The sequence below is a fragment of the Canis lupus genome, chromosome 29, assembly GCF_011100685.1.
Source record: "Canis lupus familiaris isolate Mischka breed German Shepherd chromosome 29, alternate assembly UU_Cfam_GSD_1.0, whole genome shotgun sequence".
Lineage (NCBI taxonomy): Eukaryota > Metazoa > Chordata > Mammalia > Carnivora > Canidae > Canis > Canis lupus.
This window is the reverse complement of record NC_049250.1, coordinates 32,351,139-32,367,670: the sequence shown is the minus strand read 5'-3', so window position 1 is coordinate 32,367,670 and position 16,532 is coordinate 32,351,139. Positions and strand designations below refer to the sequence as shown.

General features: G+C 39.9%; 2 protein-coding genes across 5 annotated transcripts in view; one reads left to right on the top strand and one right to left on the bottom strand.

Annotated features, from left to right (window-relative positions):
* The first annotated feature begins 542 nt into the window (after positions 1–542).
* On the top strand, positions 543–6,395 carry RBIS (ribosomal biogenesis factor). Of its 3 annotated transcripts, none has more exons than XM_038579664.1 (4): positions 543–662; positions 3,545–3,661; positions 5,852–5,968; positions 6,262–6,395. In XM_038579664.1, the coding sequence occupies exons 2-4, from the start codon at positions 3,548–3,550 to the stop codon at positions 6,331–6,333; spliced, it is 303 nt and encodes a 100-aa protein (XP_038435592.1). In that variant the 5' UTR covers positions 543–662; positions 3,545–3,547; the 3' UTR covers positions 6,334–6,395. The 3 variants fall into 3 exon arrangements, with proteins under 3 accessions (XP_038435592.1, XP_038435591.1, XP_038435590.1); XM_038579663.1 differs by lacking the exon at positions 543–662 and adding an exon at positions 1,151–1,308; XM_038579662.1 differs by lacking the exon at positions 543–662 and adding an exon at positions 1,656–1,678.
* The window catches only part of E2F5 (E2F transcription factor 5), a 27,830-nt gene continuing 17,673 nt past the window's right edge, over positions 6,376–16,532 (bottom strand). The window contains exons 2-8 of one of the 2 annotated variants that reach the window (XM_038579660.1): positions 15,945–16,054; positions 14,825–14,986; positions 13,466–13,509; positions 11,975–12,039; positions 10,761–11,025; positions 8,521–8,568; positions 6,376–7,166 (exon numbers count right to left, since the gene is read on the bottom strand). In XM_038579660.1, the coding sequence (XP_038435588.1) occupies positions 7,057–7,166; positions 8,521–8,568; positions 10,761–11,025; positions 11,975–12,039; positions 13,466–13,509; positions 14,825–14,986; positions 15,945–16,054 (804 nt within the window). In that variant the 3' untranslated portion in view covers positions 6,376–7,056. The remainder of the gene's footprint in view (positions 7,167–8,520; positions 8,569–10,760; positions 11,026–11,974; positions 12,040–13,465; positions 13,510–14,824; positions 14,987–15,944; positions 16,055–16,532) is intronic. The other variant, XM_038579661.1, reaches the window with a different exon arrangement.

Genomic DNA, 16,532 nt, shown 5'->3' with positions numbered 1-16,532 from the left:
CTGGGCCACCCAGGGATCCCGGTTGTTTTTGTTTTTTAAAGTCGCTCTTAGAATACAACATTTGAATAAACGCACACCGACAGGTAATTCATTCCTCTTTCCTCAGTATATTCCCTAATTTGTTGTGTGTGATGACCATACACATACTGACAGGATTTACTGTAAAAGTGGCTCCTCAAAAAAAGTCAATATAAAAAAATAAATAAAAGTGGTTCCTCTTCCTATAACAGGCAAGTGGCTGATGCGGCGGAAAGAAAATTCTCGGCTCGGCTGGCGAGGCCCGACGCCGTGCGCGCAGGTGCGCAGCGCCCCCTCCCGGGTGCGGCAGGTGCGCGGGTGGGCAGGTGCGCAGCGTGGGCAGGTGCGCGGGTGGGCAGGTGAGCGGGTGGGCAGGTGCGCAGCGCCCCCTCCCGGGTGCGGCGGGTGGGCAGGTGCGCAGCGTGGGCAGGTGCGCAGCGCCCCCTCCCGGGAGCGCGGGTGGGCAGAGCCGGCCGGAGTCTGCGGCTGAGGGCGGACGTGCGGACGGACTTCCCGGCTCCGAGCCTCGGAAACGCCTCAGTGCGCTCCGCAACATACCTCCCGCGCGGGAAGTCCAGGCTTGGCTGCATCTCCAACGCCCTGAGCTCGCCGGGGCCGAGGGCCGCTCCTCCATCCCGCCGCAGGTAAGGGATGCTCTTGGGGCCCGGCCTCCCATGGCGGGGGGCGGACACTTCGCCCCAGGGGCGGGGCTACGTTACGAGGGTGGGACCCCGCCCCGAGCGGAATGACGTCAGGTGGGCGGGGCTTCGTCTGGGCTGGACCGCGCGCTGTGGGTGGGGCTGTCCTCGGTGGGCGGGACTGTGCTCTGTGGGTGGGGCTTCGCCCGATGGGCGGGGCTTCGTCTGGGCTGGTCCGCGCGCTGTGGGTGGGACTCGGCTCGGTGGGCGGGACTGTGTCGGTGGGCGGGGCTTCGCCCGGGCTGGACCTGCGTTGTGGGTGGGGCTTCGCCCAGTGGGTGGGGTTTCGTGTGGGCTGGACCTGCGCTGTGGGTGGGGCTTAGCTCGGTGGGCGGGGCTTCGTCTGGGCTGGACCGCGCGCTGTGGGTGGGACTGTGCTCGGTGGGCGGGACTTCGCCCGGTGGGCGGGGCTTCGTCTGGGCTGGACCGTGCGCTGTGGGTGGGGCTTAGCCCGATGGGCGGGACTACGGCCTGCGGGAGGAGTTTTTGACTGGCTGCTTCTCCCCCGGAACTTCCGGAAGCTCCTGTGCGTGCAGATGGCGTCGCCTGGGTCGTGAGCTGCTGCACGAGGGTATCGAAGGTGTGGTGAGAGGTGGGTTTTCTGGCAGAGTGGCGGGAAGTTTTCGGGGTTTGGGGCAGGACTGATGGGTCTCGTGTCAGAGAGGCCTGGAGGCCGGGCTCGGTCGCGGGCTGCCTCCGGCAACCCCAGGGGGCCGCGGCCTGCGGGCGGAGGCCCGAAACCCCGGCGCCTTGTGGGCCGTAAGCCCTGTCCGGGTGCCAGTTTTTCGTTGCGTCCCGTCATCCCAGTATTCACGTTGTTGTCAGAGAACTTCAGTATTGCCCCACCCCCAGGGTATTCCTGGGGTCCTCGTGAACCCTCCTCACGCCCACAGTTCCAGTGGACTTCTCCCTCTTGTGCCCATGTGTATGCTGCTGCTGGCAAAGCCATGTCCCGTGTCTGTGTCTGTGTCACGCACGTATATGCGTATATCGCTTTTTGTTATGTCTGTCGCTTTTAAACCACACGTGGCACATAGTCAGTTACGAATACTGGATGAGTGATTGGATTTGGGCTATTATTGGAAGGATTTTAGAGTGTCTGGTTGGTGGGGATAGGATGTGTATCTTCTGCTTCCCGTGTCGTAAGCATGAATTTCCTACTGTGTTCCTGTTTGTTTGTTTGGAGTCGGAGGACGGTTGGCGTTTGAAAGCATTGCTGCCCCCTAGTAGTTTACTGAAGCTAGACACTGAAGGAGGATATAAATTTCAGTTGAGAGAGAGAGAGAAGTTGAGCAAAGGCAAGAAAGGAACATTCAGTGTCTTCAGAGAGCAAGTAGTAAACTAGGAGGGGTGTGTATAGAGAAGTGGCAGGAGGTATGTTGGGTGTGTTTAAGCTAGATCTGGGGCTCCGACGTTATACCAGGACAAAGGGCACTGCCCCTAGTGCACTGGAAGAGTGATTCGAAGTTTTTAATATTGGGGAGGTTCATCACACAGACTTGAATGCGGATGACTTAAGCCAGAGGTTGGCAATCTTTCTGCAAAGGGCCAGATGATAAATTATTTAGGCTTTTTGGGCCACCGTTGTAGCAGGAAGGTGGCCATAATAAACATAGCTGCGTGCTACCAAAACTTGGAGAGACAAGTTTGGTCCATTGATAGAGTTTGCCCATCTGTGGTCTAACCAAATGTACCTAACGACCATAGCAGTAATCCAGTCCTGAACCAGTCAGTATTACATTATGTTTCTGTATTGGCTTTATTTATACATGAGACCATATCTAGTCTCCCTGGCTTTGAATCGTGTCACTTCTTCATTACTAACAGTGTGACATTGGTCAAATTAACCTCTTTGCATCAGTTTTACCTGTAAAATGGGGATAATAAACAGTACCTCCCACAAAGTCTTGTGTAAATTAAAGCACCTATAATATTCACATAGTGCGTATACACATACTATACACATACTACAAGCTCAATAAATCTTAGTTTATTTTTTTAAGATGTTATTTATTCATGAGAGGCACAGAGAGAGAGAGAGAGAGGCAGAGACACAGGCAGAGGGAGAAGCAGGCTCCATGTTGGGAGCCTGACGCAGGACTCGATCCCGGGTCTCCAGGATCACAACCCCGGCTGCAGGCGTTGCTAAACCGCTGCACCACTGGTGCTGCCCTTAACTTAATATTTTTTAATTTTTCCTCTATGCATTGTTAAAGCAAACGTGAGACGTGTAAGATTTATAAGGCTTAGTGCTCTGTAGAACCAAGAAAATAAGTAAAGTTTCAAGCTAAGAGCCATTCAGATAGAGGTGATATGGAAGTTGTGAAAGTAATTTAAGGTAGGAAGTTAAGATTAAGGACTGATTTTGAGGAAGTGTACGTAAGTGAGAAAGTGAGGCAAGTATAAAGGAATGAGAAAGGAGACAGGAGTCCATCCTAAAGTATGATGGGAACCAGAATAGCATAGTAGTGTATATAAACTAGCAGGATGGCTGGTGATGGTTAACATGATCAGATGCTGCAGAGAGCTGAGAAAGCACTTGTGTTGGTATTAATGACTTAAACTAGCAGAAATTAACATGGTACTTCCGATGGGCCAGGTATTAGAGATACAGGAAAGAATAAGATATACTCTGCACTCAAACAGCAGAAAATCTAGTAACGATGAAAGACATGAAAATAATTTAATATATGCAACAACTTTAAAAACAATCAAGAATAAAATGCAATTTCTTAAATTAGTATCTTTACTTTAAAAACTTAAATTGATTTATAGTTTATAAATGTGGGCAGTTAATTGAGCTCCTTTTTTTTTTTTTTTTCCCCTAGACAATGGCCAAGAACAAACTAAGAGGACAGAAGTCCAGGAGTGTATTTCATATAGCCAGCCAAAAAAACTTTAAGTCCAAAAACAAAGCAAAACCAGTTACCACTAATCTTAAGAAGGTGAGTACCCACTCTAACTTTATTGTTTACTAGCAAAGCATAGTTGTAAAGCCACTGGGAAACCAGATGCTCTTATGTAATACAGGTTCTTTTCTCACAAAGGCAGGATAATTTTCAACATTTTTTTTTTAAATAAAAAAACTTACCTCCCTTTTTTGATGTAGATGTGTGAAAAAAGAAAAGACACTTTAATTGCAAATGCATGAGGCTCCAAAGAATGGATTTAAAAGCTTTATCAGTCATTCAAAGAACTGTTTTTAAAAGCTTTATCAGTCAAAAACCATAGTATGGGAAACAGTTCTTATCTCTGAACTCAAATATAGTCAAGAACCTCCTAACAAAGAAAAGACATAAAATGCTGGTCAGCACCCCCCCCCCCCCCCCATTCTTTTTCTCCTAATTCTGGTCTCCCTGAAGGTATCAACATCTCAAACAAAAACCTATAAAATAAGATCTTTTCTTTCTTAAAATGCAAAATTTGAAAATAAAGATGTTTGTCTGTTTTTGTGCCTTTTTTTTTCCCCCAAAAAATATTTGGGAAATGGGAAATTTCTTTGAGCCTACATAGATTCTTGAAGAAAATTCTTCAAAGGAATATTTTCAAGTTTAAGTAGTAGGTGGAGTCAGCTCTCAGGACTTAGTAATTGTCATAATAGTCATAGAAATGTAACATTTTATCTTTCAGTTTTTATCAACTATCTAAATTGAGCTTTTTGATCAAGGATTTTATGACTTATAAGTGCTATAAAGAAAATAAAGAAAAAAAAAAAGAAAATAAAGCTAGGTGATATGATATGGGTAGGGAGTGACAATTTTATATAGGGTTATCCTCAAAGTTGACAATGAAGCTGGTATCCAAAAAAGGAGCAGTTAGTCTAAAGTTAAGTGTTGGAAGCAGCATATTCTAGGTAGAGAATAGCAAATGCAAAGGCCTCAAGCTAGGGAAAAACTTGGTGTATTTGACTGACAGGAGGTCATACTAGAAGCTTTATGTATACTAATAGATCTAAAAGAGGGAAATCTGGATAAGCAGGCTGGTTAGAGAAATTATCATAGTTTGCTCCGAAAGTTGCCTAACTTAACTAAGTGGAGGTTGTAAGATTGCTGGGCTTATTACCATTATCTCTGTGGTAAATTCAAGTTTGTGGTCACAAACTCAAAGTGAAGCAAGCCAGTCAGTCATCATTTCCTCCAGATTCACTTTTAGTCTCAGAAAAAGCTGTCAATTGGATTTGACTAGGTTGCCCAGCAGGTTTGATTAAGGGAGAAAAGAGAAGGAAAGTTAAGAAAGAAATGGTTGAGTAAATAACGGTCATGGAATCTGCTGGCTAAAGGAAAAGTGAAGATATGAAAATGTGAAAAATAGTGAAACTTGTGGGAGACGATTTCAGTAAGACTTACGAATGGTTAATGTTAGTAAACTAAATCAACTAGAAGAACAGGAGGTAGTCCAGTCACAAGCAATGAGGCAGCCAAAGGTGATCCCTTGGGAGTGTGTGGCTGAAGGTAGGTGGTAGGAAAGAACCCTGCAGTTGAGGACTTGAAAAGATGAAGAAACCATAGGATTCGATTTCTGTTGGAAGACCATCACCAGGCATAAGAGAGGTCAGTGAGCCAACGTTTGAGATCCTGCGTGAGGGAGCAAATAAATGTGTTGATAGGTGACATAGTGAGGGAAGAAGTATCAGAATGTTCTGATGCATTAGGTGCAAAGGAGCTGAGTTTTTAAGGAGAAATGGTTTGAGAGCAGCAGTGAAGAACAAGAATATCACCTCACCTCTTAGATTTAAGAGAGGAGTGCTGCAAGGGAAATTGTCCTCCAGTGACTGGAAGGGACTTCCAATAAGATCAAGGAAGGATTCAGAGATGGACTGTTAGAAGGAGAGTAAATCATCAATCCGGGTTCCTTGTTTTATAATGAGAAAGGATACTACCATAGCCTAAAAAGGAGTGTGGTCGTGTATTTCAGTGCCTAAACCAACTCTGTATCTGAGGTATGTCCACATAATTTTTATTTTTAAAAAACCAGAACCTTTTGTCCAAAATTTCCCAGTAAGACCATAAGAAATTTTGTGTGACTTTTCCCCAAAAATGGGTAGGGTTAATGAATGTTTAGATTTTTAGGTTTAACAAAGTTGAATTAAAGTTGGATATATTTTATCGTTAATGGCCTTTTTTCTTTTTTAAAAGATAAACATTGTGAATGATGAAAAAGTTAACAGAGTGAATAAAGCTTTTGTAGATATACAAAAGGAACTTGCAAATTTCTCAAAAGGCCTTTCCCTTGAACCTCTGCAGAAACAGCTGGTGAGTAGGAATCCTTTCCTTTTGTTATGGCTAATAAGTTAAACTCCCAACTTTTTAAAGCCAGTAAGTTGAGTGTAATTTTTAGTATTTGGCTCTCTGCTATACTTGGCCCTATAATATATATAGCATATTGAATCATATTCAGACTCTAAAACATTGAGTCTAAATATGAGAATTTATTATTCTACTTCCAAAGGTATGCCTGGAAGAAATTAGATAATCAATTCTATAGAAGTCATTTTTATTCACTGTTGTTATCTACATTTTAATATATAACATTTTTCTCCCTTCAGATTCCTCAGCAGTGTCATGAAAATGAACCAGTTAATGTTGATGAAGCAACAAGATTAATGGCTCAGTTGTAATACACTGGAGATACATCAAATCCCCCCCAAAAGACCAATAAATTAAATGTTTTATACAGTTTTATTTTTAAAAATCTTGTTAATGTACAGGCATTGGCACATTTTTAAAACAAACTACATAAACAGATCTTTCCTATAATCTAGGAAAGTGGAATGTCAGAAGTCAACAAAATGTGATAAACTTAAAGTGCTAAAACAGAAGGCACTTCACAAAATCCGTTCACTGAAACAGTTAATATATCCTACTTTACATCCTTCACTTTATAAGTGGCAGTGAATGTGTGTTTGGATTGGAGGACACACAGAAACATGGACAGTTTCGTGGCAGTAAAAAAATATAAGACAAACAAGTGATGAGCTGTTGGCCAACATTTTTGTTTTCAATGGCCTTAAGTCTACTTTAACTTTGCTCTCAGATGAGGGAAAAACAAGGATTCAGAATTGGAAGAAAAGTGGAAATCTCAGGATGTAATTACTTGAGGGTGAGGGGGAGATTTATGGGTATTAAATCAACTTTTCCCTTGACAAAACCCTTTGTTCTTGGTTGAAAAGAGCCCTTTGTTTTTATGAAGTTTTGTGAAGTAAAAAAGAAAGTATTAGAGAACACTTCAGAATCAGTGAACTAAAAAGGTGTTACATTCATTATTTTAAATACTTAGGTTATTAAGAAGTCTAAAATGTTACAGTTAGAGGTAGATAACAGTCCCAAGTTTCCAGTGGAATCTAATAATTTAGTATCTGGACATCAAACAGATCACAAACTCCTTCATTATCATCTAAATTAAAGTTGTAGTCATCTGCCGGGGTAGGAGAAAGCCGTAAGAGAGGAAACACTGTAAGCAAAAAAAATACAGTGTTAAACACAGGTTTTACATACAGTTAATGATTTTTAGCAAACCTGTTCAAATTCATCAACCCAAATTATGTATAAGAATTTTTTAACTATATAATAGAAAAAGTAATCAAATTAATGACTTGTAAGATACTGTATATTTTGAAGGATTCTCATTTAAAGATAATTTATGCATTGGTATGCATAGGTAAAGCTTGAGAAAAAGAGGTTAAAATTTTTATGGCTTGAACTTGTCACACTAAAATATGTGCTTCAGAAACATTGGCCAAAGTATATCCTCTGATGTGCTAAATAAGTTACTACTATTTTTTTTTTAAGATTTTATTTATTTATTCATAAAGACAGAGAGGCAGAGACACAGGCAGAGGGAGAAGCAGGCATCAATCATACAGAGAGCCTGACGTGGGACTCAATCCAGAGTCTCCAGGATCATGCCCTGGGCTGCAGGCGGCGCTAAAACGCTGCGCCACGGAGGCTGCCGAAGTTACTACTTTGAAAACAAAAGTAGGAACTCAACTTAATCTGCTGATGTTCTGTTTTTACAGAAATGTTTAATCTCTAATGGTTACTGTACCATTTGCCTCTTTAATAGTTACAACTTCCTAGGTTTGGCTATATTTGTTAGGAACCAGGACTGAATCTAAGAACTTACAAAAAGGTGAAGCCAAGAGTTATTATTAAAGTAATTAAAAATTATTTTTTTTGTATTTTTAAGAATTAATTCAGATTAGATGACGACTTGGCTAATGTTAATAATAGTTCATGGAGGGGCACCTGGGTGGCTCAGTCGATTAAGTTTCTGCCTTCAGCTCAGGTCATGATCCCAGGGTCCTGGGATTGAGCCCCTGCATTGGGCTCCCTGCTCAGTGAAGAGTCTGCTTCTCCTTCTCCCTCTGCCTTTCCTTCCCTTTGCTTATACTCTCTCTCAAATAAATAAAATATTTTAAAATAATAATAATAGTTCAGGGACTTCAACTGGTTGCTTGAAATGGTCTTGGTTAGATTATTTACAAAACTGGATTTTGAGATTACCTATAATAATTTTACTCTTCTTGGCCACATTCTTTAGATATGAAAAGGGCTAGTTTACTAACTAGAAATTTATTCAGTGACAGTAATAAGTATCCCCTTATGGGCTCTTTTTTTCTCATAATGCAGAAAAATAAAAATTCTGAAGGATGCCTATGATTTACTATTAAGTGGGAGATCTTTCATAAATCATCATAGGATGTTAAGCAGTTAAAAAACATAGGTTCTGCATTTCTTTTAAATCATGCCACTTACAAATTCTAGAAAAGCATTCTTGATAAATAGTAAAACTTTGAACTGCTTACCATCAGAAGACATTAACTCATCAATGATATCTCCACTAATAGATCCTGCTGGAAACAAATGTGATAAAGTTTTGTCACATGTCTATTTATATAGTTTAATAGTAAAAAGCAATTTTATTTAAATGCAGCATATATTTAAACAGCATAAAACAGTTAAACAGCAGCTTGATTAACAGCACAGTGTTAAGGTCATAGAACTTTATGAAAAAGATACCATTTTCATGAGCACCTACTCTGTGCTTGGCATTACTTTAAAGCTTCCAAACTCAAGATGTAGATCAAAAGACTTGTCATTCGCCCAAAACTGACTCCTTCGGTTTTACAAAGTCAGTGGTACTGTAATTCTCCCAGTCACCCAACCTTAAAACTTCAGCATCACTTTCCATTCCTCCTGTTAAATTTATCTCCAGATCTCACATATTTTATTTTGCCTAAACAGTATTTCTCAAATCCTCTTTATTTCTCTCTCCAATCCTATTATCACCCATTTTAGTGTTAATGTTCTCTCCTTGTTGCATAACTGCAGACATCAGATTTTTAGTCTCCACTGCCTCTAATCTCTTCTGTTTCCCAAAAGCATCCTCTTTGCTAATCGTGTTACTCCTGTGCTCACCAGTACACAGCTCTAAGTATGCTACTTCCCTTCTTGGGGAATCTTCATTGGCTTATGAGCTAAAGTCCCAAGTCATTAAAGTTCTCCCTCATCTGAACCGAAATTACTCTTCTCTACTATTTCCAAATACAAAACCATATACAGAAATTTAATGCTTTGTGGAGGCTGATGTACTAATTGTGTCTAAGTTAAACCACATAAAACTTGTCTGCCTTTATACATCTCCCACTAGATTATGATTAGATCATAAACTTTTTAAGAAGAACGCTTTCTGCTGTGCACCTCATTCTATATCTGTAAGTATCGGAATAGTTATAGAGGAAGAAAAGGAGGAGGCTGAAAAAGTATTTTGTGTCCAGTTAGATCTTTATAGCCTTATTCTTAACTATTGTGAACTCCCAGAGTAGTAAGCCTCATGCCACATTCCATGACACATGAGATGTGTGCCAAAGGTGAAAATAAACATGGGATTGTATACAATGTCGTTTTTTTTGTTTTTTGGTTTTTTAAAGATTTTGTTTATTTATTCATGAGACACACAGAGAGAGAGAGAGAGGCAGAGACACAGGCAGAAGGAGAAGCGGGCTCCCTGCAGGGAACCCGATAGGGGACTCCAGGATCACGCTCTGGGCTGAAGGTGGCGCTAAACCGCTGAGCCACCCAGGCTGTCCTACAGTGTCGTTTTTAATGGTCTAAAATATTACATCTAGACTGGCATGACTAAGTCAATCATTCAATAACTATTCAGAGAATAGCTGCCATGGGCCCTTTATTTGGGATCTGTAAGGAGTGGCTAAATACCTGGCCATGTAACCACAGGAAAAAAAAAAATTGAGTGCCAAGGAAGTTTCTATAATTTAGATCTGGACCCCTCCTAATACCCAGTTTTTAGAGTTTTAGTTACTTTCATTTCAGATTAAACGACTTAGGAAGGCAAGATATCCTAAATTGGAATTGAGACCTTTTTTCAAATACATAAAACTAAGCCTTCCAAATAAAAAGTATGACAATAAGAGTATGAAGAAAGGAGGCAAGTGTCACTATACATCAGTTTTGATTTTTCTTAAAGGTAATTGGAACGCATTTAACTCACTTAATACTAGAGTGACTTAAGAGATAAAAGAACCTTACCAAAAGTAAGCCTCTGATTAAAAAAACAAAAAAAAAGAAAAGAAAAACCTGACATATGTAAATAGTAAAAGTGGGGGGAAATGAACAAATTTCGATTAATTCCAAACATGGAATCCTATGGAACACTGCATACTTAGGCCCATCAACTATCTTTTCCTTGGTCTCTGTTTAAAAGTCTACAGTCGTAACCACATTATACTGTATCCAATTGTCTGTGTGTCTGAACATACAATCAGATTGTACATCTACGTTACCTCAGAAACAAATCTGTAGTAATATAATTAAAGGCAGGGTCCGTTTTAAAATTTTCCTCATCACACCTATCCCAGTGCTGGGCACACAGGGGACTCTAAATATTTATTAAGCTTACCATTTTGCCTCCTGTGTTTGGTAAGAGAATAACCATAGCTGACATTCAGAACAGCTCACCAACTTGTTTAATACAGTATTCATATTCTCCCTTCTTGACTTTTTAAAACAAAGGCCCTAGACCCACCTGATGATAAGTCTGTGGCTGGTGTCTGTTGAAGATTTTGGCTTCTTTCGGAGACATGTTCAGGCAGATTCTGGGTTGCTATGTTGGATTTCTGTGCAGTCACGGGAGTGGAGGGCTGAGAGGAGGGTTGTGTGAGGTCATCAGGTGGGGGGACAGGAAAAACCACAGGCTTAGACGAACTGGACTCTTTATTTATAAGCAGCACGTGGATAGGTCCTGAATGACTCTTTAGATTGATCTGGTATTTCTTTTGTCCATTCTGACCCTTTAAAGGTATTGGTTATAAACAAATGAATAAATATTAACATTTCTAAGTACCTTGGAACATTAAAAACTAAGATAAGCAAAGCTATTAGGCACTAATTATACATATAGCATAGAATTATATATAGCAGAGTCAATAAATCGACTGACTCAACTTAAGGCAATCTATTATTGTTGTTATTATTGTTGTTATTATTATTGTTGATATTCAAGTTGAACTTTCTCCGTAGTCAGGACTGTTATATCAGTTATAACATTTTAATTGATTCTTCAAACATTACTGACTGTATCATTACCCATTCCTTCATGTCTTCTAGCTCAAAATCAAATTTGATAAAACTGGTAATCAGAATGTTAAATGGGGGACACCAGGGGGGGCTCAGTGGTTGAGCGTCTGCCTTTGGCTCAGGGCATGACCCCGGAGCCCCGGGATCGAGTCCCATGTCAGGCTCCCTGCATGGAACCTGCTTCTCCCTCTACCTGTGTCTCTGCCTCTCTCTCTCTCTCTGTGTCTCTCATGAATAAATAAATAAAATCTTTAAAAACCAAAAAATGTTAAATGAATCGGTCACTTCTGTAATTTTACTAAAGTCATCCAAATTCAGATATCAATACTTTCAGATAAAAAACTTAAGAAGCAGTCATTGAAAGTGTTTACACACGGTTAGCTCTTGTACAGCTAAAGAGAAAACACTTGTCCCTCTTAAAGACAGTAGGTCAATTTTAAGAAAAGTTCTCCTACATGGGATCCCTGGGTGGCGCAGCAGTTTAGCGCACCTGCCTTTGGCCCAGGGCGCGATCCTGGAGACCTGGGATCGAATCCCATGTCAGCCTCCCAGTGCATGGAGCCTGCTTCTCCCTCTGCCTATGTCTCTGCCTCTCTCTCTCTCTCTCTCTGTGTGACTATCATAAATAAATAAAATTAAAAAAAAAAAAGTTATCCTACATACCATTTCTGGGATAGGTACCTCCAGCTGAGTACCAGAAGGTGCTTGAATGGCCAAAAGTGTATCACCTGGTGAAAAAAATATTTTTAAATTTTAGAAGATACAGTGATCTTGGAATACAGTGGCAAGAGTATGGACTCTGGAGTCAGAATGCTTGGGTTTGAATCCCAGGTTAGGTGACCTTGGGCTTTAGTTCCTAATTCTGTAAAATGAGGGAAATATAACTTACTGCATTGGCTTGTTTAGGGATTAGATGAGGTAATATATGTAGATCTTAAAAGAGGGTAAATATTCAGCGTTAGCTCTATTCTCATGAACAAAGCTCGTTAATTTTATCTTGTCTTGTGTAAAATCGGAGGTTCTTGAAACCTTTAGCCTCAAATAACACTGTTTACTTGAGATTTTTAAATTACTGAAGTGTCTAGGAATACTAGAGATTAGGTATGATACTGTGAAATCTTGAGCTTAAGTGAACTTAATTTTAAAAGCTAAATTCAAAGCAGACTCTGTTGAGTTGAAAATTAAAAATACTTTCCCCAAACTTTCTTAGAATGCTCAGAACAGGGATGCCTGGGTGGCTCAGTTGGTTAAGCAGCTGCCTTCCACTCAGGTCATGATCCCAGGATCCTGGGATCAAGCCCTGCATTGGGCTCCCTGCTGCTTGGGGAGTCGGCTTCTCCCACTCTCTCTGCCCCTCCCCCGACTTGTGCTGTGTGCACTCTCTCTCTCAAATAAATAAATAAAATCAAAAAAAAAGAAAAGAAAAGAAAGTTTAGGACATAAGGTGGCAGAGGAAAGCAGTAAGTCCACACATATCGTCAACACAGCCTTGGAAAGTCAGACTTCACCTGGCAAGGTGCCTGGCAGATCTTTTTTTTTATGTGCGTAACGCACAAGACTGTCCTTTTAATAAGCCAGCATAACTAAATGTAAACATGTATGCAAAATTTCATACTTGCAGTATAATTATGGGAATATAGCCCCTTTCCCGCTATAGTTATTAATACACTGTATTGTCCTTTCAGGGGGAAAACATGGAGGCAGGGGTAGGAATCATTGTCCTGGTAATATAATGGATTCACCTAACTCTGCCCTCATGTTTTCTTTGAAGTGCACTGTGACCAGCACATTTGCTCCATACAGTTTCATAAACAGTGCCAGTGAGAACCATGTTTTGTTCAAATTTGGTCACTGACCCTCCAGTTCTGCGACTTTGAGACTCCTGTTTAATCTCTGACTTAGCTGCCCTGCCCACACCCAGTTTACACCTACCAATACAGTCAATGAGGTGAAAACCGAAAGGCAGTTATAGTCATGAGAACAGAAACAAAAGCACCTATAACTACAGAGGCTCTGCAGAGGGAGGGACACAGAATGTCCTTAGTTCCTGAAAATAAGGACTTAGGGTGAGTGCCTGGGGAATTTCGAATCACTCTTTACTAAACAGGTGGATCAGAAGAAGAATGTTAGAACAAACTGACTAAAAGTACTTACCATTAAAGCAATTACAGATGTCTTCATGAGTTACATAGGAAAATGTACTGTCATGAGAGTTAAGGAACAATGTGTATACCAAGGTCTAGGCATTTAAATTAATAAATCTGCAGGCCAAAACAAACAAAATGACCAATGCATGAAGGTGCTGCCACACAGGATAAGGTTTAAAAAGTAAAATTTAAAAAAAGGTATTTAGTCTAAAAAGGCAAAGACAGAGGTCCATAAGAAGAGTGCCCATCCTTTGCTCTGAGAAGTCATTTTTTTATTTCTGTGACATCTAAGGACCTTTGAGAGGGAGATGAAAAACAGTGCATATTGCTCATGGAGCAGAGCTTCTGGAAGGGAAAATATTGATGGGGAAAAGGATGTTATCAGCAGGAGTGGACAGTGACCAGATAGACCTCCAAATCGAGAATCTTCCTGAGTCATGGTTTAGGGAATTGGGAATGGCCAAAATCTTGGAAAGCAGTGCAGCAAAGTCCGAGATCAACTAGTTCAATGGTTTTTGTATCTTGGGGCACCACAAGGCACAGCTTGAAAACCCCATTGTTATCAAACTGTTAAGGAGCTTTGATTCATAGAAAGGAAATAGCAAATGAGATCATGGACTTATTCAACAGATTACAAAACAACATAAAAAATTAGTTGTATACATTAGTCAAAATTCATGAGAAGTGGTAGGAGATAAAGGCCATTAAAAAATTCCATAAGAGTATGCATAAGTTTACAAATCAACAGAATCATTGGTATTTAAGAGAACAGTGATTTTTAAGAAACACATGAAGTAAACGCTAATTTTTTTCCCCAAAGTAATATGATAAATACATAAGCCTTGGTCCCCAAACTCAAGCAGGTACTATCTTTGAGTTAATATTAGGCAGAAAGTATCCTGGATTGATTGCAGGCTCATGATATTTTATTTTTAAGTAAATATTAATTTTTCAAAACTTTCAGAACTACTGAATTTTTAACCACTTCAGAACACTGAGCATAATTATTTAAATATACCTATACATTTAACAATGACTTCTAATATTCAGAAACCCCCATGCACACTTTAGCTAGCATACTGCATCCTATCAATGAGAGATTGAAAGTAGATGAATTTTTCTCAATGCAACACAAGAATGTTAATAGATGTATTATGTACTTTAAAAAGTAAAAACTTTTCAAATGTTAGTATAAATTACTAGAATAATATAAAATTAAAATATATTCACTTATAAAACTTTTTTAAAAAACAATAGAATAAAGTAACTGATCTTCAGACTGGAAAATATATAAATACAAATTCTACAGCTATATGTGTAACTTATTTATTTATTTATTTTATGTGTAACTTATTTAAAAGGATATCTATTATTAATGGAGTCGTCCATCACATTTTTGATGCTTTGCTGTAGCCACAACTTCTGCTGATCAAGTTCTCTTTCCTTCAGTTCTAGATCTTCAATTTCAGCTTTAAGATATCTTAATCTATCTATGACTTCTTTAGTATTACAGCCAGCACCTACACCTCTTAAAAACATACAAGAATTAGTATTCCCAGTATCAGGCCCAGGTTAACATCATTTACTTTTTATAGTAATAATAAAAACTGACTTAGTAATTTATTCAAAACAAAAATCTTTGTAATTTTCTAAAAATCAAGCATTAAAATCCTTAGAAAACTTAAACATCGTACCTCTGAATATATTTGCTTAGAAAATGTATCAGCAAGAACAATCAGATTATCAAAATTCTCAATGTTTTTGCCATACAGAAAATGAAAATTTTTATAAAGTCAAAAAAAAAAAAGTTTTCAGTATGCCCTAGAATGGTGCTTGTCCTCTGAAAGGCCAGGCTAGTGACGGGCACCAAAGGGGTGTCAGAGCTAAACAGTCACACCTGGAAGTGTCAAGATGTAGACTGAGATGCTGGTAAAATAAATTACCACCTTTTAATATTTTGGTGAGATTCTGGCTTTAAAACAAAACAAAACACAAAACTAAGGCCAAAGGGGACAAATCTGCAGAACAGAAAGGATTTTTTACATTCAAACATACAACCATACAACAGTTAACAAATGACAACATGCATTTCGATCAACTTACTATATATATGGTACACATTCCTACATATAGCATGTAGTTCCTGATCTTAAGGAGTTTATGTTAGCTGGGCAGCTATACACTTAGGCAGAGAGGGATTAATAATACAAAGCAGCATGCAGTGTGTGCCAAATGAGCATCCTGAGGGAGAAAATAAGTTGTGAATGTTCAGACTGTAAATCAACAGTGGACAGAGCAAGGCAACATGCCAACACAGGAGTGACACATACAGAGGCCCAGAGCGGTGTGCAGGGAAGGACAAGGCGCCTGCCTGGTGAGACCAGGGGGCCAAGAGAGAGGATTTAGGAGAGCTAAACAGGTCAGATCTTACAGAGCATAGGAAGAAAAATAAAGGTTTTAGACTAGGGTGCTGGTTTGTGACTTACTTCCATTGTATACTGTTTTTTGACTTTTTTTCAATCAGGTCAATTCCCTCCAAGACATTGGTGATATCATAAATTCTTCTCTTTTGTCTCACAGCCAGAGTATCTGCAGCCTGTTTTTTAAAAAGGGGGTGGGGGGGCAAAGCACAATGAAATAAAGGACAATTCGTATTTTAAAGCCAAAAAAAGATTAATTATTAAGTTGACAGCATGAGAGCCCAATCCCAAATTTGACCTGGTCAGTTGCTTGGGAACAATAGCTCTGAAACCTAGCAAATACCAAAGAAATTATTCCATTTAAAAGCCAGCAGATGTTAGAGTGGGGAAAAAATATATGAAATATTAAAGGTCGTGACACGAAGCCCGCAAAAATAAAAGAACACAGTAAGAATACTTCATGTCATCTTATGGACTAATCCCAAGGAGGAGCTACTAATTGTCTACCCGTGTCACTTCCTATTTTATTTCTCTGTTCATAAACAGTCTCGTCTAAAAATAGCAGCGGTTTGGTGCCGCCTGCAGCCTGGGGTGTGATCCTGGAGACCCGGGATCGAGTCCCACGTCGGGCTCTCTGCATGGAGCCTGCTTCTC